This window comes from Chlorocebus sabaeus, chromosome 15 (assembly GCF_047675955.1).
Source record: "Chlorocebus sabaeus isolate Y175 chromosome 15, mChlSab1.0.hap1, whole genome shotgun sequence".
NCBI classification, from domain to species: domain Eukaryota; kingdom Metazoa; phylum Chordata; class Mammalia; order Primates; family Cercopithecidae; genus Chlorocebus; species Chlorocebus sabaeus.
In genome coordinates this window covers 88,479,432-88,498,849 of record NC_132918.1, presented here as the reverse complement: position 1 = coordinate 88,498,849, position 19,418 = coordinate 88,479,432, and the positions used below count along the sequence as shown (strand labels likewise).

General features: G+C 40.8%; 1 protein-coding gene across 3 annotated transcripts in view; it reads left to right on the top strand.

Annotated features, from left to right (window-relative positions):
- Positions 1 to 19,418, top strand: part of ATP13A4 (ATPase 13A4) — a 191,034-nt gene that overhangs the window by 69,001 nt on the left and 102,615 nt on the right. For all 3 annotated transcript variants that reach the window (XM_073023753.1, XM_073023754.1, XM_008009553.3), the window contains 2 exons: positions 6,346 to 6,519; positions 18,702 to 18,848. In XM_073023753.1, coding sequence (XP_072879854.1) covers positions 6,346 to 6,519; positions 18,702 to 18,848 — 321 coding nt within the window. The remainder of the gene's footprint in view (positions 1 to 6,345; positions 6,520 to 18,701; positions 18,849 to 19,418) is intronic.

Here is a 19,418-nt window from a genome sequence, read left to right as displayed (position 1 = left end):
ACTAGTTTAACATTTCCTAATGACCAAAGGCACAGAGCAGCATCTGAGAGTTGCTGTGTTTTCTCCTTCCTCCCCTCAGTGGACTGATTTTATTTTTAGCGTCCAAGGAGAGAATACAGTTAAATTTCTTGTGCTAGGAACAAAGAGAGTACGGGTTTATTAATTTCCCTTCACTGTTTCTTTCTTGCCCTTCATCCCTCCTTCCCTCCCTTTCCTACCTTTGCCTCCTTCCTTTCTTCTTTCCTTTAATATGGCCACTCATTTATATATTGATTGAGTCAGCAAATATTTATTGAGTGCCCACTACATGCGGATAATGTATGTGATGCTGGGTAAACAACATTGGAAGAAAAAACTTGAATTGATCCTACTATGACATAAATTAAAGCCTAGTTGTAGGGGAGCAGAAAGGAGGAAACAGAAAAGCAAGCAAAAAATAGAAATTGCAGGCCAGGCGCAGTGGTTCACGCCTGTAATCCCAGCACTTTGGGAGGGTGAGGGGGCGGATCTCCTGAGGTCGGGAGTTCGAGACCAGCCTGGCCAACATGATGAAACCCTGTCTCTACTAAAAACACAAAAATTAGCCAGGCACAGTGGCGAGCACCTGTAATCCCAGCTACTCAGGAGGCTGGGGCAGGTGAATCACTGGAACCCAGGAGGTAGAGGCTACAGTGAGCTGAGATTGCACCACTGCACTCCAGCCTGGGTAACAGAGTCAGAGCAAGACTCCATCTCAAAAAAAAAAAAAAAAAAAAAAAAACCAAATTTCAAATTGTGAAAATTCTACGAAAGTATTATAAAAGGCACATGAGATTAGGGGCTAAATTACATAGGGTGGTTGGCTGAGACCTCTCTGAAAAGCAAATATTTAAAGGAGACTGAAAGAATGAGAAATAGCAAGCCATGGGAAGACCATGGGGGTAGGAAAGGGCTTGGTGAATTCAACAAAATGGAAGGAGTCCTCATGGCTGGTCCAGTGTGACACAGAGGGAGAGTAGTCCAAGATGAAGTAGGAGAGGAAGGCAGGTGGTAGATCACGTGCGCAATCTGCTTTCTCTCTTAGTACCCCAGTTTCCTTATCTGTGAAATGATTTGTTGGGCTACACTGCAACCACTACCTACTTTGTTGGTCATTTAGTATTGTCAATCCTCTTTTACCATGGGTTTCAAAATCAAAATTTTGTAGTTCTTTGGGTGCTGAAGATGTCATCCTAGGCACTAGGACCTAGAGATCTGCTTAGTTTAGTTGGGAGGAAACAATAATGCCTAAAGCAGGTTTTTATCAGTCTTGGCAGTACTTTGGGCCAGATAACTTTTTGGAGGTAGGGGAATGTCCTCTGCATTGTAGGGTGCTTAGCAGCATTCCTGCCTCTGCCCACCAGATGCCAGAAGTAACTCACCCAATTGAGAATTGAGTGACCAAAAAATATCTCCAGACATTGCCAAACGTTCCCTGGGAGACAAACTCTCGCTTGGTTGAGAACCACTAGCTTACAGGGGTGAGGCTGCAGCTCCAATGAGCAGGTCTGGCATGAGATGTGCGATGGCACCTAACATATAGCCTCAGTGTTGCGGACAAAAGAAAGCAAGGCAGGAGCCACAGACAATAAGAGGGCACCTGCTCATTTAGAGGGGGCATCTGGTACTTGCTCTGGCCGGTTCTTTTTTCTTTTTTTCCCCTAAGACTTGAGGTGCTCACAGTTAGATTGTCCATAATCTTTGGTTCATGATGTACTCATGTTATTTGCCCATGTTGTGCTGCATTAATTTGGTTAGCTACTTAATGAGTTCTTTATAATAATGTGCTGAACCCATCACCACAAACAAAAGCTAGGATTGGACAATCATCTGCATGTAACAGTGTGGCCTGTCATTCCTCTGCCTTTCCCCAACAGAGGCAGCCACTGTACTAAATCGTGTTCATCATTCCCTTGCTTCCCTTCCTATATGGTTTTCTTTTAACTAGATATATCCCCCAAATAATTGAAATGCTAGTTGTTTTCAACTTTATAAAAAGGTTATAATGCTATTACAATTCTTTGCACTGACTTTCTTCCCTTCCCATTCCATTACTAAGAGTCATCCATATTGATGTGTGTTGCTGGAGCTCAACCGTTTGAAGTGCTGTATTAAATCTCATTGTGTGGACACACCACAGTACGTCTCACCCACTGGATGGCATCTCGGTTATTTCCTGGGTTATGTTATACATGTGTTTTTTTTTTCTTTTTTCTTTTTTCTGCTTTCCAACTGATTATTGCAGTGCAAGAATGTGGGAACAATATTGTCACCATTTTAATTTATTTTAAGAAAAAAGTAGAAATCATAATTTTTATGTAAAAATAACTGGGGGACCAATTTAAAGTTTTTAGAAATTCTTAACAAGTAAACAAGAAACGAGTCTGCAGGTCACTCCTTTTGAGCCTGCAGTTTAAGGTTTCTAGATTAGGTCATTCACGTTGAGAATTTTTCACCTGAATCTAGTAGTCAAATTAACTTTGAAGAAACTTAGAAAAACTTCCCTTAGTACTAAAGAGTGGCACAGAAGAAACTGTACAGAGGCAGGAATTGTAATAGATGTGGGGGTTGGGCAAGCAGCAAGGTAAATCCATTTAAATGCATTCCTTTAAAACAATTGGGTGTAGGGCCTGGAAATAACAGTGAAGGATTCTCTTAACACCCCAAATTCAGAAATAAGGGAAAAGATATTATCTTCAGGGAAGTAAACTTTTAAAAATGAAAACTTTAAAACTTTTCAAATATTTAACGAAGCCTGTAGAGAAATGCAACATTTTCTTAAAGAGACAAACTGACTTCTAGGCCAAAAAGATTGGACTGTACTTCGATTAAAAGAATTAATGTGTTTAAAAAAGACATGTGCCAGTCAGGGTGGGAGACGGTCAAAGAAGACTCCAGAGCCTGTTTTAAGTACTGTGCTTGCACATGGCTCTGTTAGCAGGTCAGTCATGACAGTGGAGATGGTGTCACTGGGGAGAGAATGCACTCTTCATACCAACCCATGTATTTGTCTGGTTAGTATGACAGCAGCATACATCTCTCTCTCTCGTTAATCCCAGTCTCTGAGATCTGCTTAAATGGAATATTCCCTGTGAGAGGTGGTTCTGCTGGTAGTTTCTGGGACTGAAAGGCTGAGAACCACTCTCAGGACTAATAGGCCCCTAGGTGGTGACATTGCCCTCTGGCACTTCTTTGGGGACAGGAGTGTTCTGTTCCAGTGGACACCTCACCTGCATTTCCACCCACTTGTGTCTTCATACTTCTACATTCGTTAAGTGCTTACTTGGTGTCAGGCCCTAAGTTGAAGTACTGAGGGTAAACTCTGGAAGACAAGCCTTGATTCAATCTCATGAAACCTCTAGAGCAGGACCTTTTCTAGGCCGTGGGATCCTCCCTAAATATCCATGAAGATGTTTGTGTGTAAGTGTGTATTTCTTTGAGGAGAGGGTCTACAGATACTGAGAAGGTTCTATTAGTTGAGATGGTTTAAAACATTGCTCCGAAGAGCAGAATTTGGCTCCTTGAGCATAGAAGCTCTGCAGGAGACAAGGCCTGGACACCTGGACCAAAGTGTAAGCCCTGAGAGATGCAAGGGACCTGGATGCCCATGGACAGAGGAAGAAGAATGTGTGGGTAGGGAAGGGATAAAGAAAGGGACAGTGTGCCGATCCATAATGCACGTAGCCTGCCATGAACTTGACTATTTGTGTAATATTCTTTTGACATTTTCCCAATAGTCTTTTTTTTTTTCGAACTGATCCCTTTCTGTGGGAGGTAAGAGTGGATGGAGTGCAGGGCAGCAAGGACAGTTCCCTGCAGCATACCCAGGGACATAGAAGACACTCCATAAATGTAGGAAGGGAATTGCTATGGGATAATAATAGCAGCACTGTGCTGATTTTTGCAATTTTAAACCCAATATCTGTTAATAGTCCCTGCAATGCAATTCATTTCAACTTAGTACAATTCAGTGGCACATGCCTGCCATTTGGTGGACATGTAACAAACATTTGTTAAATTGAACTGAAATAAAAGAATAAAGAAGAGAATAGGAGTAGAAATGGCCAGCCCACATCATCTTCCACATGCTACAGAGGTCTAGACTGGAGGCCCAGTTTTGAGTGAGTTATGAGCTTTGTGGCTTGGGAAACTAATTTAATATTTTTCAACTAAATGGGAGAATATGTATCATATGCTTAGTGAAAGGCTATTAAGTGCCCAATAAATGTTAGCTGCTAGCACTGTTATCAGTAATTAGTTGTTAATCACTATTATTACTATTAAGGATATTACAGTAACTTTGAACTTTGGTTTTCTTAATGGAGAATTAAGATAATAATTTCTGTTTACGTTATCTTGACAGTAATCACAAAGACACTTTGGAAACTATAGACAGCCCTCACTGCATAGCCCATAAGAGAAAGCACGGTAACAGAGGTTTTTGCTGTAGAACAGAGTAACTCAGGCATATTACATGGGGGCTCAACTGACTGGCAATATAAGGAAACTTTTAAATATAATATTTTTAAAAGATGAAAAACAAAAAGAAAAAAAAAGATGAAAAAAAGGTAGAAGTTGATCTATGCCAAAGTGTTGAAACAGAAAAAGCACATGGGAAAGAACAGTAGCTGGACTCAGGGCAAGTAAGGAAATTAAGACTGGGACACTGCTCTGTGTGGGACTAAGAGAACATTGCTGCCAGTGTGATGAGGGGACAGAGCCATTCCAGGCTTGGCATCTGGACAGCAATAGCTTGAGCTTGGAGCAGAAGAGTATTCATGTCAGAATCTACATTCTACTTGCAAAATTAGTTAAGATATCATTTCTGAGTTAATGAGAACATTTTATCGGTTATGCCAAATTTGGACAATGCCTAAGAAAGCCAGTCAGCACCTGTATGTGTTGCTAATAATAGAAAGGAACCTAATGTTTACACAGAAAAGCAACCTTCAGCCAAGCATCACAGAACCTTTCCTGGCAATGTAGTCTTTATCAGATGAGATAGAGAAGTTGATAGACTTAAAGTTTTATGTTCCAGCTCCCTTGTTATCCTAAGAGACAATTCTAGCAAGAGCATAACTATTGACACTAGGAATTCTTGTACCTAACTGCCAATAAACTGAGGGATAGAATTTCAGGTCTATTTCAGGGACACGTGATCAAGCAATAGCAGCAACAGCCGTAGTAAATGCTTACATAGGACAACAACCCTGTCACGTGGGTAGTATTACTATCCCATTTTAATGGAAGACAAATAGGGATAAAGAGGTTAGACAATGTACTGAAAAATCACACGCCCAATAAGTGGCAGAGCTAGTCTCTAAACCCAAAGAGTCTTGGTCCAGAGAATGTACTTTTAACCAGGACACTCTACTACCTCTCAATTTTAGCCATCATAACCAGTATAAAGTATACCCATGACTTTGTGAGATAAAGCTGTGGGACTAAGACCATAAACGTCAGGGGCCGTTTTCTATTCTATCTCAGAATTTCCTTGGAAGGAAGACATCTGTCTAGAGTATACATTTATTAGAGGTGAGACTGTTGTCTCGTATATATCCTCTGGGGTCTAATAATATCCTCTCATGATGCATCAGTGCTCAGTAGAATGAGTTGAAGTAAACCAAATAGTCCCTCTGGTGTTTTTCCCCTTGACATAAAATTGTTTGTTACTGAATGAGGAAGGAACGTGGGAAGGCACAACTCTACCCCAAACTCCCAAGGGTAACTTAGCCTTTGCTTGTTAATCCTCTTATGGTCAAATACTTTCACCCAATCCTGACTCAGATCTCAAGGCCTGGTTCTTTCCTCTCCCTCTCCTGTGTCTGCTGATGCCAGCCAAGGGAATCTCTTGGTACTGCCGTCGGCTAGCCGGCTGACAGACCTGGGTTGGAATCTTAGCAGTGGGACATTCTGGCTGTGTGGCCTTGGGCAGGTCATCCCATTCCGCCACTCTAAGCTGAGTCTCACCGTGTATGAAATGAGGATAATTATCTCACTTCATGGAAAACACAGGGATGCTTGGGAGACTTAAATAAGACGACACATCTAAACACCTGGCACGGTGCTTGGCACAGGGTAGCAAGGTGCTCGAAGGATTGAAACTGGTGTTCTAGTTAGACTGGGATTCCCTTGCTTCCTGGAATCATGTCTTATACTTCTTTGTCGAGATTCCCTCTCCACTCTCTCCATCCCTCACCCTGCCCTCTCCTCACCCTCCTCAACTCCTTCACTTCTGCCTCCATTTCCATCACTAAAATCAGTATTTGTTCATTTATTGCTTATTGTGCTTAACCAATATTTGGGATCTTTTTGATTCTGTCTCAGGAGATATTTGGCTATCGGACTGAGGGCTGCCGAAAAAGTCTCTGCCTTGCCGGATCCATCTTCTCATTTGGAATCCTCCCCTTGGTGTTTTACTGGAGACCAGCGTGGCATGTATGGGCACATTGTGTCCCATGTTCCTTGCAAGAAGCAGACACTGTGTTGCTGAGGACAACAGTAAGTGTGTACCTGGTTATGTAGCTGGTACCCCCCTTTTGTTTCTGAACAATGTGTTTTGAGATGACTGGAGGGAGATGTGCACAAGACAGGAAGCAGGTGGAGGCTTCAAGACAGCCGTGCATCTAGCAGGAATTCAGTAATTTGTGTCTGGTCAATAGCAAAGACATGGAACAAACCTAAATGCCCATCGATGATAGACTGGATGAATAAAATGTGGTACATGTACACCATGGAATACTCTGCAGCCATAATAAAGAACGAAGTCATGTCCTTTTCAGGACATGGATGGAGCTGAAGCCATTATCCTTAGCAAACTAATGCAGAAACAGAAAATCAAATACCTCATGTTGTCACTTATAAAAGGGAGCTAAATAATAAAATGGACACATGGAAGGGAACGACACATATTGGGGTCTGTCAGAAGATGGAGGGTGGGAGGAGGGAGAGGATCAGGAAAAACAATTAATGGGTACTAAGCTTAATACATGGGTGATAAAATAATCTGTACAACAAACCCCCGTGAAGCAAGTTTACCTATGTAACAAACCTGCACATGTACCCCGATCTTAAAATATAAATTAAATTGAAAATTGTAGATGGTGAGGTTTGATTAAGAAGAGCTATTTCACAATATATTTCTTTTAAAATTGTGAGTTTTGTGAATGCTAGAGCAGGGAACCACCATGTTAATAGCTAAAAATAACAGGAACTGTGAAGTAGTCAAGTCAGGGTACAGGCTACTAGGTTCCCACTGACCCTTCCTCTCGATTCCTGATATAACCCACTCCCTGCCCTGGAGTGACCCCTGAAGAAAAGAAGGGAAGGCGTGGGGAGCGTCCCTCTGAGGAGGATGCTGTGTGTCCCAGTTGATTGATGACAGCGTGTCACATTCTGCAGATACACTAGGGTAAAAAATGCAGCCATCTTGCCCTTGAGGTCATTGCCTCTCTCTGTTCATAAAAGCCCCTGGCTTTGGGTAGGTTTCCCTGTATTTGCTTGCATACCAATTCCTCACAGCAGTCATAGCACTCAGACAACGTGCATCATCCCTGCGGGACTGTCAGCCTCTCAAAGGAAGTGACCATTTCTAAGTTGTTAATTGCTGCACCCCCAGTTCCTGCATGTGGTAGTGATCCTGTGACTATGTGGTGGCTGACGGGCTGAAGTGGATGTTTCTGTTAAAGACAGTGAAAGGACAGTCTCCTAGAGGACTCTCTTCTGGTTGACTTTTACTGAGTGTTTATAAGAATACGTCGGTCCAAATGACCCAGAATGACAACCACATTCTTGAGAAATCAACCTCTATTGGGAGTTTAGCTTCCTTTTATATATAACTATCTCTCTAGATCCATATTCTATTTAATGCAGTAAGAGAAGAGGATAGCAATAAGCCTTATAACTGGCCAGAAAAATCTACATTTCAATCTGAAATCTAACAGAGATGAGGCTAAACTGAGGACTGGAGGAAGTTGGTCTTGGTTGACTTGCTCCATTGGGACCAGCCTCACCTTTCATTTCTGGATCTTGGTCCCTTCAGAAAATACTTGTTCTGGCCAGGGGTGGTGGCTCACACCTGTAATCCCAGCACTTTGGGAGGCCAAGGTGGGTGGATGACCTGAGGTCAGGAGTTCGAGACCAGCCTGACCAACATGGAAAAACCCCGTCTCTACTAAAAGTACAAAATTGCCGGGTGTGGTAGCACATACCTGTAATCCCAGCTACTCGGGAGGCTGAGACAGGAGAATCTCTTGAACCCAGGAGGCGGAGGTTGCAGTGAGCTGAGCTTGTGCCATTGCACTCCAGCCTGGTCAACAAGAGCTAAACTCTGTCTCAAAAAAAAAAAAAAAAAAAAAAGAAAAGAAAAGAAATACTTGTTCTGTGTTCTAGCTTAGCTGATACAGGTGATAGTTGGGGCATCTTCCCACAAGTTTGGGTTCAACTATAATTTCACTAGAGATTCTTGGAGAATGAGCTTTAAGACTTTAAGGAAGCAAGAGATTATTGTGGAATAAGAGCAAGTAATATTGGTAATGTTGAGCTGGAGCTGTGCTTTGCTGATGCCTCGTGTCGTCCTTCCTGAAGACTCACAGGATGTGTACAAAAGAAGAGTGCGTGGCACCCCACATAAGACTTCTTCATTTGATGGGGGAGGAAACGGGGCTAGAGAGGTGACACGATTTCCCCTAGCCCACGTGTGAGTGAGGGGCCTCACTAGGACTAAGTCCCCAGAGTCCTGGCTCCTAGTCAAGGGCTTTTCCACTGAACTGTATTTAGACCAGGGTTCCCACACTTCAGTTGGCATCTGAATAATCTAGAGAGACTATCAGAACAGCTTGCTGGGTCCTAGTCCCAGAGACTCGAGTTCATTAGATTTGGATTGAGACCCAAGAATTTGCATTTTGACAGGTTCTCAAGTGATGCTAATGATTCTGGTAAGGGGCTATATTTAGAGAAAAACGGCTGTAACTAGTTTTCATTTCCATTTGGGAGCTCACTTGTTCACTTGGTCCTTGGGAGAGAAATAGAGACCTAGACATTTGATTGATGGCTCAGACGGTATGTATTTATCATCTGAAAGAGAAGAATCCAGATTTAGTAAAGTGTTATGAGTGGCTCTCCCATACACAGCCTGAGTGCCTTTCTGGGGCAGGGGTAAAATTTGCTTTCCGGGGCTCAGCAGGGGCATGAGTATCTGTGGAAGACTCCATTTGGGCCCTTTTATAGATCACACCCTCCAAGGGAACTTAAGAATCTATCAGATTATTGTTCTCTGGCATGAACATAGTTTAACTGTACTCTACAAGTACATCTGTGTGCCCTCACCTCATTCTCAGAGGGTGATGCTTTTGCTGCAGTAGAAACAGAACCACGTTCTGCCTTTCAGGGTCCATCAGCAAACTCTTCAGATCTGAGATGGTCTGCTCAGCTGAGCTGTGCTCTCTGAGTTGCTGGCAGAGTTACGGCACAGACAAGAATAAGAGGAAATGGGCAAGGAAATGGAAAAGGAAGGGAGGAAAATAGGTAAGAGGAAAATGAAGAGGGAGGAAAATAGGTAAGAGGAAAATGAAGAGGGAGGAAAGAGAAAAAAATCCATTAAGAGCGAATAAAAAAAAAGAGTGTCACTACATGAGGAGATGATGTGTTTTGGGATTTGGAGTCAAACATTTTGATTTCTTGTCCTAGTACTTTAGGTTTGTTACGTAACTTTTCAGGACCTCAATTTCACCACTTGTAAAATGGGGCTAGTGTGAGAATGAAGGGCTGTTGTCTATGTAAAAGGCATTTGCAAACTAAAATGCATGATCAAAGACCGTTTTGATTGTGTGTCTGTGTGTCATTGCTCAAGCCATTCCAAAAGTGTTGTATACAAAAGAGCTTGCCATGCACAAGGGGCACCCGTGTCTAATGGTCTTGCTTATCTGGATAATGTGCCTTTTCCTCATTACCCAGGAGCCTGGCATTCCCTTCTGGGACAGCAGACATGAGGGAAGGTTTTCTGTGACTGGGAATCTCCAGCTCTCATTCGTACTCAGCCAGATGATCTCTCCTAGTTGCATGTAGCCAGCTTTGCAAGTGGACATATACTGGAAAGACTCAAAAAACCTTTGGTGCCCCTGGGAGCTGCATTCCATCATCCTGCCTCTTTCTTTGCATCTTTGACAGTCTGTCAAGCCCCTGTCAAATTTCACTGCCCCTCTACAGCTAATCAGAGCAGTCTAAGCCAGCTTCAGTCTTGCCTTTTTCATCTTGATTTCAACTTTAATTTTTAATTACCTGCTCTTGTGTGTCATTTTAAATGGATCTGCTGTGCCAGAGACTCTCCAAATAAATGAGGTTCTAAATTAGTCTTCATGTAATTAGACAAGAACTCAATTATTTCCAACATTCTTACTATCTGAGACTTAGATAAAAATAAGCTTTGGGCACCAATAGTGTAAAAGTTTGCTGCTAAGTTATTTGCATTAAAATGACACCTTAAAAAGATTTTATTTGAATTATATTACAATAGCTGGACTGTAACGATTTTCCATTAAGGAGGACTGGATGACTCCTACCTGAAAATGTGTTGCGTATCTGTTCTTCATGTTATTAAAAAATCAGTACTTGCTATTTATCATCAATCTCACGCTGGTAAGATTACAGATCATTATCACAGATACTGATTAGGTAGTCATTTCTTGACATTAAAAAAAAAAGAAAAAAAGACCGTGACTGAAAGTCTTCAGTACACAGTTTATTTTCAGTTCTTCTTCTCTTATTAAGGACTCCGAGAGATTTTTTCTGAAAGATAAGAGTCATTAGGTTTTTATTTTATAATTTAAAAAGTGGCATTCTATTCATTATTCATCTACTTCTGAATTTTAACCAATATCAGTAGCAATGCCACATTTCTATGCAAATGACATGATTTCTATTCGTTGTTTTGAATTCAGATGCTCCTGATGATTTTCATAGCTTCCATCTTTATTGTCATTACAAACACATTTTTCCTTTCATTGTCATTGTAGGTTACATGTTGTCAAGGACCCTTGATGTGCAGAGGAGAACTTTGTGATGATTAGCAAATTGGCCTGACTCAAGGCACTTCCGTTTGATGTTTTAATGGGGAGCATTTTCACTTCAGTTTCAATTAAAGATGTCAGGGCTAGGAGCATTAGTTCAAAAACTTAGAAACTCTGCAAATCAGTCACGCAAATGCCATCTTAAAGTTGGCCAGCATACCAGTATTCTTGTCAGGCGGCAGCATCTGTGTTCACGGAGTCCCTTACCTCCTCTCCTCCCAGCTCCTCCTCTGCAACTCCGTCTCTCAGCCCATGCTTCCCACACCAGGACCACTTTCTACTGGAACAAGACACGGTTTTGTGCCTGCTTATAAAGTGTCTTCTGATAATTCCTTCTCCCCTCCATTCATGCATGCATTCATTCACTTATGTTTTCAATGAGTTAGTATTTACTACACACCAACCATGTATCAGAGAGTGGCACAGGCACTGGGAACATAACTGTGAGCAAAACAGATGGAAATCCTTGTCCTTACAGAGTGATTTGCTACTGAGGAGTCAACACACACACATGCTTTCTCTTTCTCAAGTAAATGTAAAAAGTAGGTGTTGTTTCTACTTACTAAAATCTCCTCATTCCTCAGCTATATCACCTTCTCTGTTAAGTCTTTGTTGATTCGTTCTTTGCCCCAGTTCAGAAAGGAGGGAGTGAATCGCCTGTCCTGCATTAGCTTTGGGTTTTCATTTGTGACCGCTGTAGTGCTTTTTACCTTATATTAAAATACTATTCACTTTACAGTTTATAAAGCAGTATGTCATTGACTATTTAATTCTCATAACAACCCTGAAAAATGGGCATTATCATCTCCATTTTACAGATGAGGATACAGGCAGACCAAATGACTTTACAACCCAGTAAATATCAAAGCCAGGCTTTCCTTCCTTCTGTCTCTCTTTCTTTCCTACATTTGAGGAGCACACATTGCATGCCAGCCAACAGTGCTGGCTCATGGGCAAGTGTGTGAGTGCGTGTGATTAATAAAACCAGGGTTCTTGACCTCATGGAGTTAGTCAGATCACTACACAAATAAATGTAAAAATCCACCTCTTAAAAGTACTCCTTAGGAAAGGTTCATGGTTATGGTAGGGTTATATAATAGAGATTTGTCTAAGTCAAAACAGTCAGGGAAGGCTTTCTGAGCACCAAAGGATAAGAGTTAAAAGGTGACAGTGGCTGCTGGGGGCAGGCACATGGAGAGTGACGCAGGTAGAGGGAATGTGGGGGCAAAGAACTGAAACCTAAGTCTTTCTCTAAGTCCTGAGTCTTTTTTTTTTCTCACTATGCTGCTTTCCTTTTTATAGCTTTTGAGCCTTTAAAATTATAAGCTTTCTATTCCTGGAACTTCTCAGCCTTTTCTTTTTTCCCCTGGACAGTCTAGATTATAAGCTTTTTGAAGACAGTGATTGTGGTTTACGTTTCATTCCCCATGGCACCTAGCACATGGCCACAGCAGGGCTTAATTAATTTATAAGTTGAATTAAGTTGAATCTGTAATAAGTAGTCTCACTGTTTCTTCCAGAATTTTATCTCAAGGGTACTAAAGTGGAATGTCACAGTTGAGGAAAATAATATAGCATTATGTTTCTTTCAGGTACACGTTCCCACTTCCGAATCCTGCTCTCCTACCGACTCCCCTACCCAGCCCCATTTCAGTCTGGTTTTTCATTAGACATCTTGCCAGAAGTCTCTGAGATTTTGTGAGCTGACCTCTGAGAAATGACTCAATGTTAAGATAAATCGTTTTGAGGCTATTATCCTTTATAATACAGGGCCATTTTTATTATGATTTAACAATTTGCTAAGTCTTTACATATAGTTGTCTCATTTGGTCCTTGCCAGTAGAGATTATTTTTCTCCCATTTTACAGATGGAGGCATAGAGAAATTAAACAAAATTCTGTGGGTCCCATAGCTGTAAGATGAGAGTGGAACTAGAGTTGGAACTAGAGGTCTAATTACTCTCTGTCCAGTGACCAGATTCTACAGAGACAGCATTGTGAAGTGGTTTAAGAATACACTCTAGATTCTGAGCACCTGGATTTGATTCCCAGCACTGCTCTTGACTTTGGGCAGTGTATTTGCCTGCTAGGCTTCTATAGCAGGATACCACACACTGGGTTTTGCTGAAACAAGAGAAATTTATTGTTTCATAGTTCTGGGAGCCGAAAGTCCAAGATCTAGGGCCAGCAGAGTTGGTTTCTGGTGAGGCCTCTCTTCCTGGCTTGAAGAAGGCTGTCTTCTCACTGTGTCTTCGTGGGGTCTCTTCTCTGTGCTCTTGCACTCCTGGTGTCTCTTCATCTCATATGGACATTAGTCCTATTGGATTAGTGTGTACCCTTATTGCCTCTTTCAACATTAATTACCTTCTTAAAGGATTTATCTCCAGATATATTGGGGGTGAGGGCTTCAACACATGAATTTTGAGGGGACACAACTCAATTCATAACAGACAGGTTATTTAACCTCTTTTTGCCTCCATTTTTTTTCCGTTAACTGGGGCTAGTAATAATACCTGTCTCCTTGTGAGGACTAAGCATGTGATATGTGTAAAGTTCTGAAATAAAGACTGCTTGGCATGCAGGCATTCCATGGGCATTAGTCAACTTTTTACTGCACACTATATCTCCAGAAGTTTCAGTCAATGAACCGGCTAATCCACTGCTCCATTTCCCCTCAGAAAACAACTACAAAAATGAGCAAGCCCCAAATCCTGGTCTCTCCAAAAAATGTATACTGAGTTTTCTACGTTTCCTTGTTTTGTATACAAACATAAACATAGGCTTTGCTTTGTTAATAACCTCATTGTGTTGTCCCTCCCTCCTCTTTTTTTTGGACAACATATACTGAGATAATAATTATTGTGAGAATTTCTCCAAAACTTAGAACTTTATGTATCTTATAACTAAATCCTATATTCTAGCCAATGTCATCTTTTTTCCAAGCTAAAAAACACTGGGAATATGAGGTCAGGATGTTAAGAGCATCAGCGAGTCTGGCCGAGAGAGGGAAAGAGAAAGAAAAAAAATGAAAGATATAAAAATGAAAGAATTATACCAAAGTTATGGGCCTATAAAGGCAGTGCAGTGTTTTAGAATAGCCTGAGAACTTTATTATTACATTATCCATAATCCTCTAGGTATTTCACCTTAGCTAGAGTTTAGCATTTTAGCGTTGCAATGTATCCATCTCCAGGAGAAAATTACTCATTTTCTAATGTCTCATTGGAATTTTGAAATGGGTTCTTCTTAAGGCAAGCTCAGAACTATATTTTTTTGTGTAGTGAACTACACAAGACAAGTCACAGCATTGGCCTGAACTTGAAGTGACCATTATATTGCTTTTAAATTTCAAGGGATGAGGTTCTTATGGTAAAAGGATAGAATTAGGTAAGCAAGATGTATTAGTCTGTTCTCACGCTGCTAATAAAGACATACCTGAGACTGGGTAATTTATAAAAGAAAGAGGTTTGACTCACAGGTCAGCATAGCTGGGGAGGCCTCAAGAAACTTACAATCATGGTGGAAGGGGAAGCAAACACATCCTTCTTCACATGCCGGCAGCAAGGAGAAGTGCCAAGCAAAAAGGGGAAAGCCCTTTATAAAACCATCAGATCCTGCGATAACTCACTCACTATCATGAGAACAGCATGAGTGTAACTGCCCCCATGATTAAATTACCTCCCACTGGGTCCCTCTCATGACATGTGTGGATTATGGGAAATATAATTCAAGATGAGATTTGGATGGGGACACAGCCAAATCATATCACGAGATAACTTGCTTCATTCAAATCTGAAAGTTTATCTGGCATTTCCAGGGTCAGAAAGTACAAAGCCATAGGAAATAAAAAATGTCCAGGTTTCTTCCTCTGTTTTTCAGTCCAGGTCAAACACTGGTCCTTTTTGTGCATTTGACTTTTGAAATGCACTCTGGAATTCTTGTAAAACCTATTTTTTTAGAGTTCAAGGACTGATCTGGTTAATATTTTTGATAAAGAGGAGGTAAAGCCTTCTCAATGAGACCTGAGGTTTGTAAAAAGTCCAGATTTGCCAGGCAAGCACTTTGGATTATTTGCATTATAAACCAATTATTTAAAATGGTAGCTCCTCTGGTACATTTAAGTATTTTACAAATCATTACCTGCTTTGAAGAGAGCTGGGAAACAGACTAAAGTAGAAAAAGCCATTTCCAGGTAAAGATACTGCTTTTCCACAAAGGAAAAATTGAGAGACTTTTAGAGTTCCCTCAAAGGGAGAGTAAGTTCCTACTTACAGAAAGATCTCAGAAACAGCATGCTATGAAAAATGAGGCACAGAACCATACCATCTGTTGCCTCCCTGCTATGGGCCAAACCTTGGATCAGACACATTATGTATTATTTCATTTAATCCTTCAAACATCCATGAAATTTGGTATTATCTCCATTTTCTAAATAAAGAAAATTAGCTTCAGACAGTTGTAAGACAGTTTAGAGCTGGGATTTGAGTTCAGGCCTCAAGCCTGTGCTCTTTCCATATTCAACAATCCCAGAATGAAAAAAGAGAAGTCAATGATTTTGCTTGAAGTGACCACTTCACATTGGTGTACTTTCCTTCCATTTCTTTGCTTTTTTCCCCTTAAAAAGCTGGGTGATTTGACAGAGTCCTCAACAGGGTAATATATAAGAGAGAAGTCAGTGTCACTCCCCTACTCTAAGCAAAAGGGTCATCTAGCTGCCCTATCTTTTATTTTTTCTATATAATTCTACTTTGTATCATACAGAATTATGAGTTATTGGGGTTAGGAGTAAATGGGGATGACAGGAAATGAGCTTAAAGGCAAATATATCCAAGCACCTTTGATTTGGTAATATTATGAACTATAAGAAGACATAGGTATATAGGTGAATGTCAGTTTTTAATACACACCTAGACTAAGGCATACAGTTGGTGCACTGGATTAATATGGCCTTTGAGAACTTGAACACTTTGCTTTTCCCCTTTTAGGCACTACAGTCTGGAGGTCTGTCTGTTGTCACACAGGGCCAGAGGGTGACAGCTTGACTTCAGGAGTTAGATTCTATGCTGTCAGGAAAGCACATTGTGAGAAACTGGATACTATTTGTCACTTGGTGCAGAATTCAAGGTGACTTTTACATGCCAGCCATAGACACCATGGGACAACTTGTTGAAATAAAGAGAAGGGGCCAAGATTTGGAATGGAAAGATCTGGACTCAGGTCTCAGTTTTATTCCTACTACCAATTTCAGACTGGCTTGAGCAATTCTTAGCCTTGCTGATGATCAGTTTTCTCATCTGCAAAATGGAGATAATTATAATACCAACATTAGAGAATTGTAAGCCTAAAATAAGATAACATAACAAAATTTCTACAAACTGCTATGTAATCATATGAAAATTAGTTGTTAATATTATTTTAATTCACTGGAGATGATTAATAGTTGCTGTCTTCCTAATTGTCCTCACTTGGTGGCCAGAGGTCTCTGATCTTGATGGCTCTTTTATGATTTGTGTTCCTGTTTACCTACAAATTATACATTTTCTTACCAAATTTGTCATTGAAACTATGTTCTTTAGAAGTCCCAGTTCAGGCTCGACATAAAAATGGCAGTCCAATCAAATTATATTTTTTAGCAAAAATGTAGAATAAAGTGGAAGGTTGGAGGGGACTCGAGGAGGCAAGCAAGAGTGGGGATGTGACTGTTAAGTCCCTGCTCTAATAGTTACCAAGTATGTCTTTCTTTCCATGCCAACTAAATGGGAGAATAATTAACTGCAACAATTCCATAGGGGTTTTGACATTAAATGAAATAATACGTATGTGGCATTATGTGCTTAGAGCACAGTAAGTGTGAAATAAATATTAACTGTTATTAGAAATGGGAAGTTCTTATTTTAAAACTGCTTTGATGAAATAAAAAGCAAAGCTATATAATGCTGAACTGTGTCAAGGTCTGTTCAAGAGAGTTGGTTGCCTACTCTACCACACCTAGACCATGTCTATCAGATCACTGGCTTAGTCATTGAAAATTTAGCTCCCTTCCACCATTCTTAGGCTCATCATTCTTAACTCCATACAATTTGATTTGAATTGACTTAGTCACCTTTTTTTTTAAATCCATAGGATAACAACCAATTTCACTGGCTTTTAAAATTGATTAATTAATTAACATTCCAATTTCTATTAAGGTTTTGTTGGCTTCCTTCCCTTCTTCGTCTCTCTCTCTCTGTCTCTCTCTCTGTCTTTTTCACACACACACACACACACACACACACACATGCACACAGAATCTGTGCAAAGCCTGGCTGAAGTACAGACATGTGCCCTACACAGTTCCCACCCACAGTCCGAGAGAAGTGGTAAGGTGGAGAGGCAAAGGGTAAAATGTGTTGGGAATCTTGATAACTTAGAGGAGAGATCACCCAGAGAAATTAGGGAGGTTCTCAGGACATGAACTCTGACCTGGACCCTGAAGGATGGTAGAATCCAGCCATGTAAAGACTTAAGGAGAAGAGAGAATATGTACTACAGGCAAGGAGGCAGCAGGAGCAAAGGCATACAGATGGTCTCTTAGGAGGACCAATATAAGAGATTAGCTACAATGATTGTATCTTCCCCTCCCTGCCTTTTGCAGAGTCAGCTAGGGCACTCTTCATAGCAAAAGTGGGTGTGGTGGTGGACACAATTCCCAGCTCTGACCTACATTTCCCAAGCATCACATTGTTCCCACGTTTGACTTTTTCTGTTATACTTCTTAAATCCTGAGGTTTATCAGTCATCTGAGTGGGTTTTATGTCTAGTATTTACCCGTTCAGATAATAACCACTGTCAAATCAGTCTCTAAGGGACCATTGTGGTATCTGTTTCTCAATCCTGTGCTTCTCTCTCTAATTTTATTCTGTGATGAAGTAACCAGTGAACTGCAAAGGGAAGCAATTTTAATTAGGGTCATGCAATAAGGTGCCTTCTTCAACCCCACCTGTGCTAACATCTTGACAATTACCTTGGGCAGGTTCAGTACATAGATCCAGTCTTTTTCATCCATTCTTCAGACTCTTACTGAGCAGGTCTCAGTGCTTCATTTGAATGGGGATAAGGAACAATAAAACATGGTCCCTACATTCCAGGTAGTCTAGAAGAACCAAGAGAATACAGGCAAAAAGTGATTAAGACCACAAGAGAGGGACATTTAACATTTTTTTGGAGTTAACAAAGTGACAGGTTTTGTTTTTTTTCCCGCTGGTGGAAGGGTGTTAATGAGGCTGTTCTGTAGGGGGTGGAATTTGAGTTAAGCCTCGAAAGATGGGGATGGTCATTAGGCCATGGGCTGAAAGGTGATGCAGTGAACTAGTTCTTACCTGCGAATGAGCCTCCTGACTCTCAGGCTTTGTTATGCGTCAGTGCCTCATCTTCATATCCAGATTCCTCAATCAATGATGACAGGTCTTTTTCCCTCAAGGTTCTATATCCATCATCTTTCAGAGACAAACCATTCTGTCTAGAACGTTCACGAACTCCAAACACTTACAGAATTATATTAAAATGATGTTTTTCAGGTTGAATTTTAGCCTGCTGACCTCTCTTAACTTCATGGGGGTTTTGATGTCTATCTCCTCAGGATGAATTCCAAATTTACTCTTGGAAAAAGGTAATATGGATCTACCTGTCAGCATTAAACAGCGCATTTGGTCTCACTCCTGACCACCCTCTCATTACAGATGAGGAGTATATCATAAATAGAGCCATAAGAAAGCCAGACCTAAAGGTAAGTAAACAGATGGCTACTGCTGATGTCAGAGAGATTTAACCCTTTTTCCCCTCAAGTGTAAAGTTAAATGCAGCTCCTCCATGGTGCCAATCCTTATTTGATAGTGTATATTTAAAACGTGAACTTTGGAGCCAGACAGTTCAAATCTCAGCTTCATCCTTCTAAATAGTGCAACCATTGATCTTAACTCTGCTGAGCCTGTTTTCTCATCTATAAAATGATGATGATAATGTCTATTTCTAATATTAATTGATAAAATTCAACAAATTTAGAAATACAAAGATTAAAGTAGTATATAGCAGATGCTCAGTACGTACTTGTTCTATTTTCTTTTCCTTTCTTAGAGGTAGGATCTCACTATGTTGCAGTGGCTATTCACAGGCACATGATTATAATCCACTGCAGCCTCAAACTCCTGGGCTCAAGTGATCCTCCTGCCTCAGCCTCCCTAGTAGCTGGGATTACAGGCATGTACTGCCCAGCCCAGTTCTTACATATTAGCTCTCAATAGTATTGTGCCCTATATTACAATCTATGTAACCGGGTTAATCTTATATTAAAGGTAAT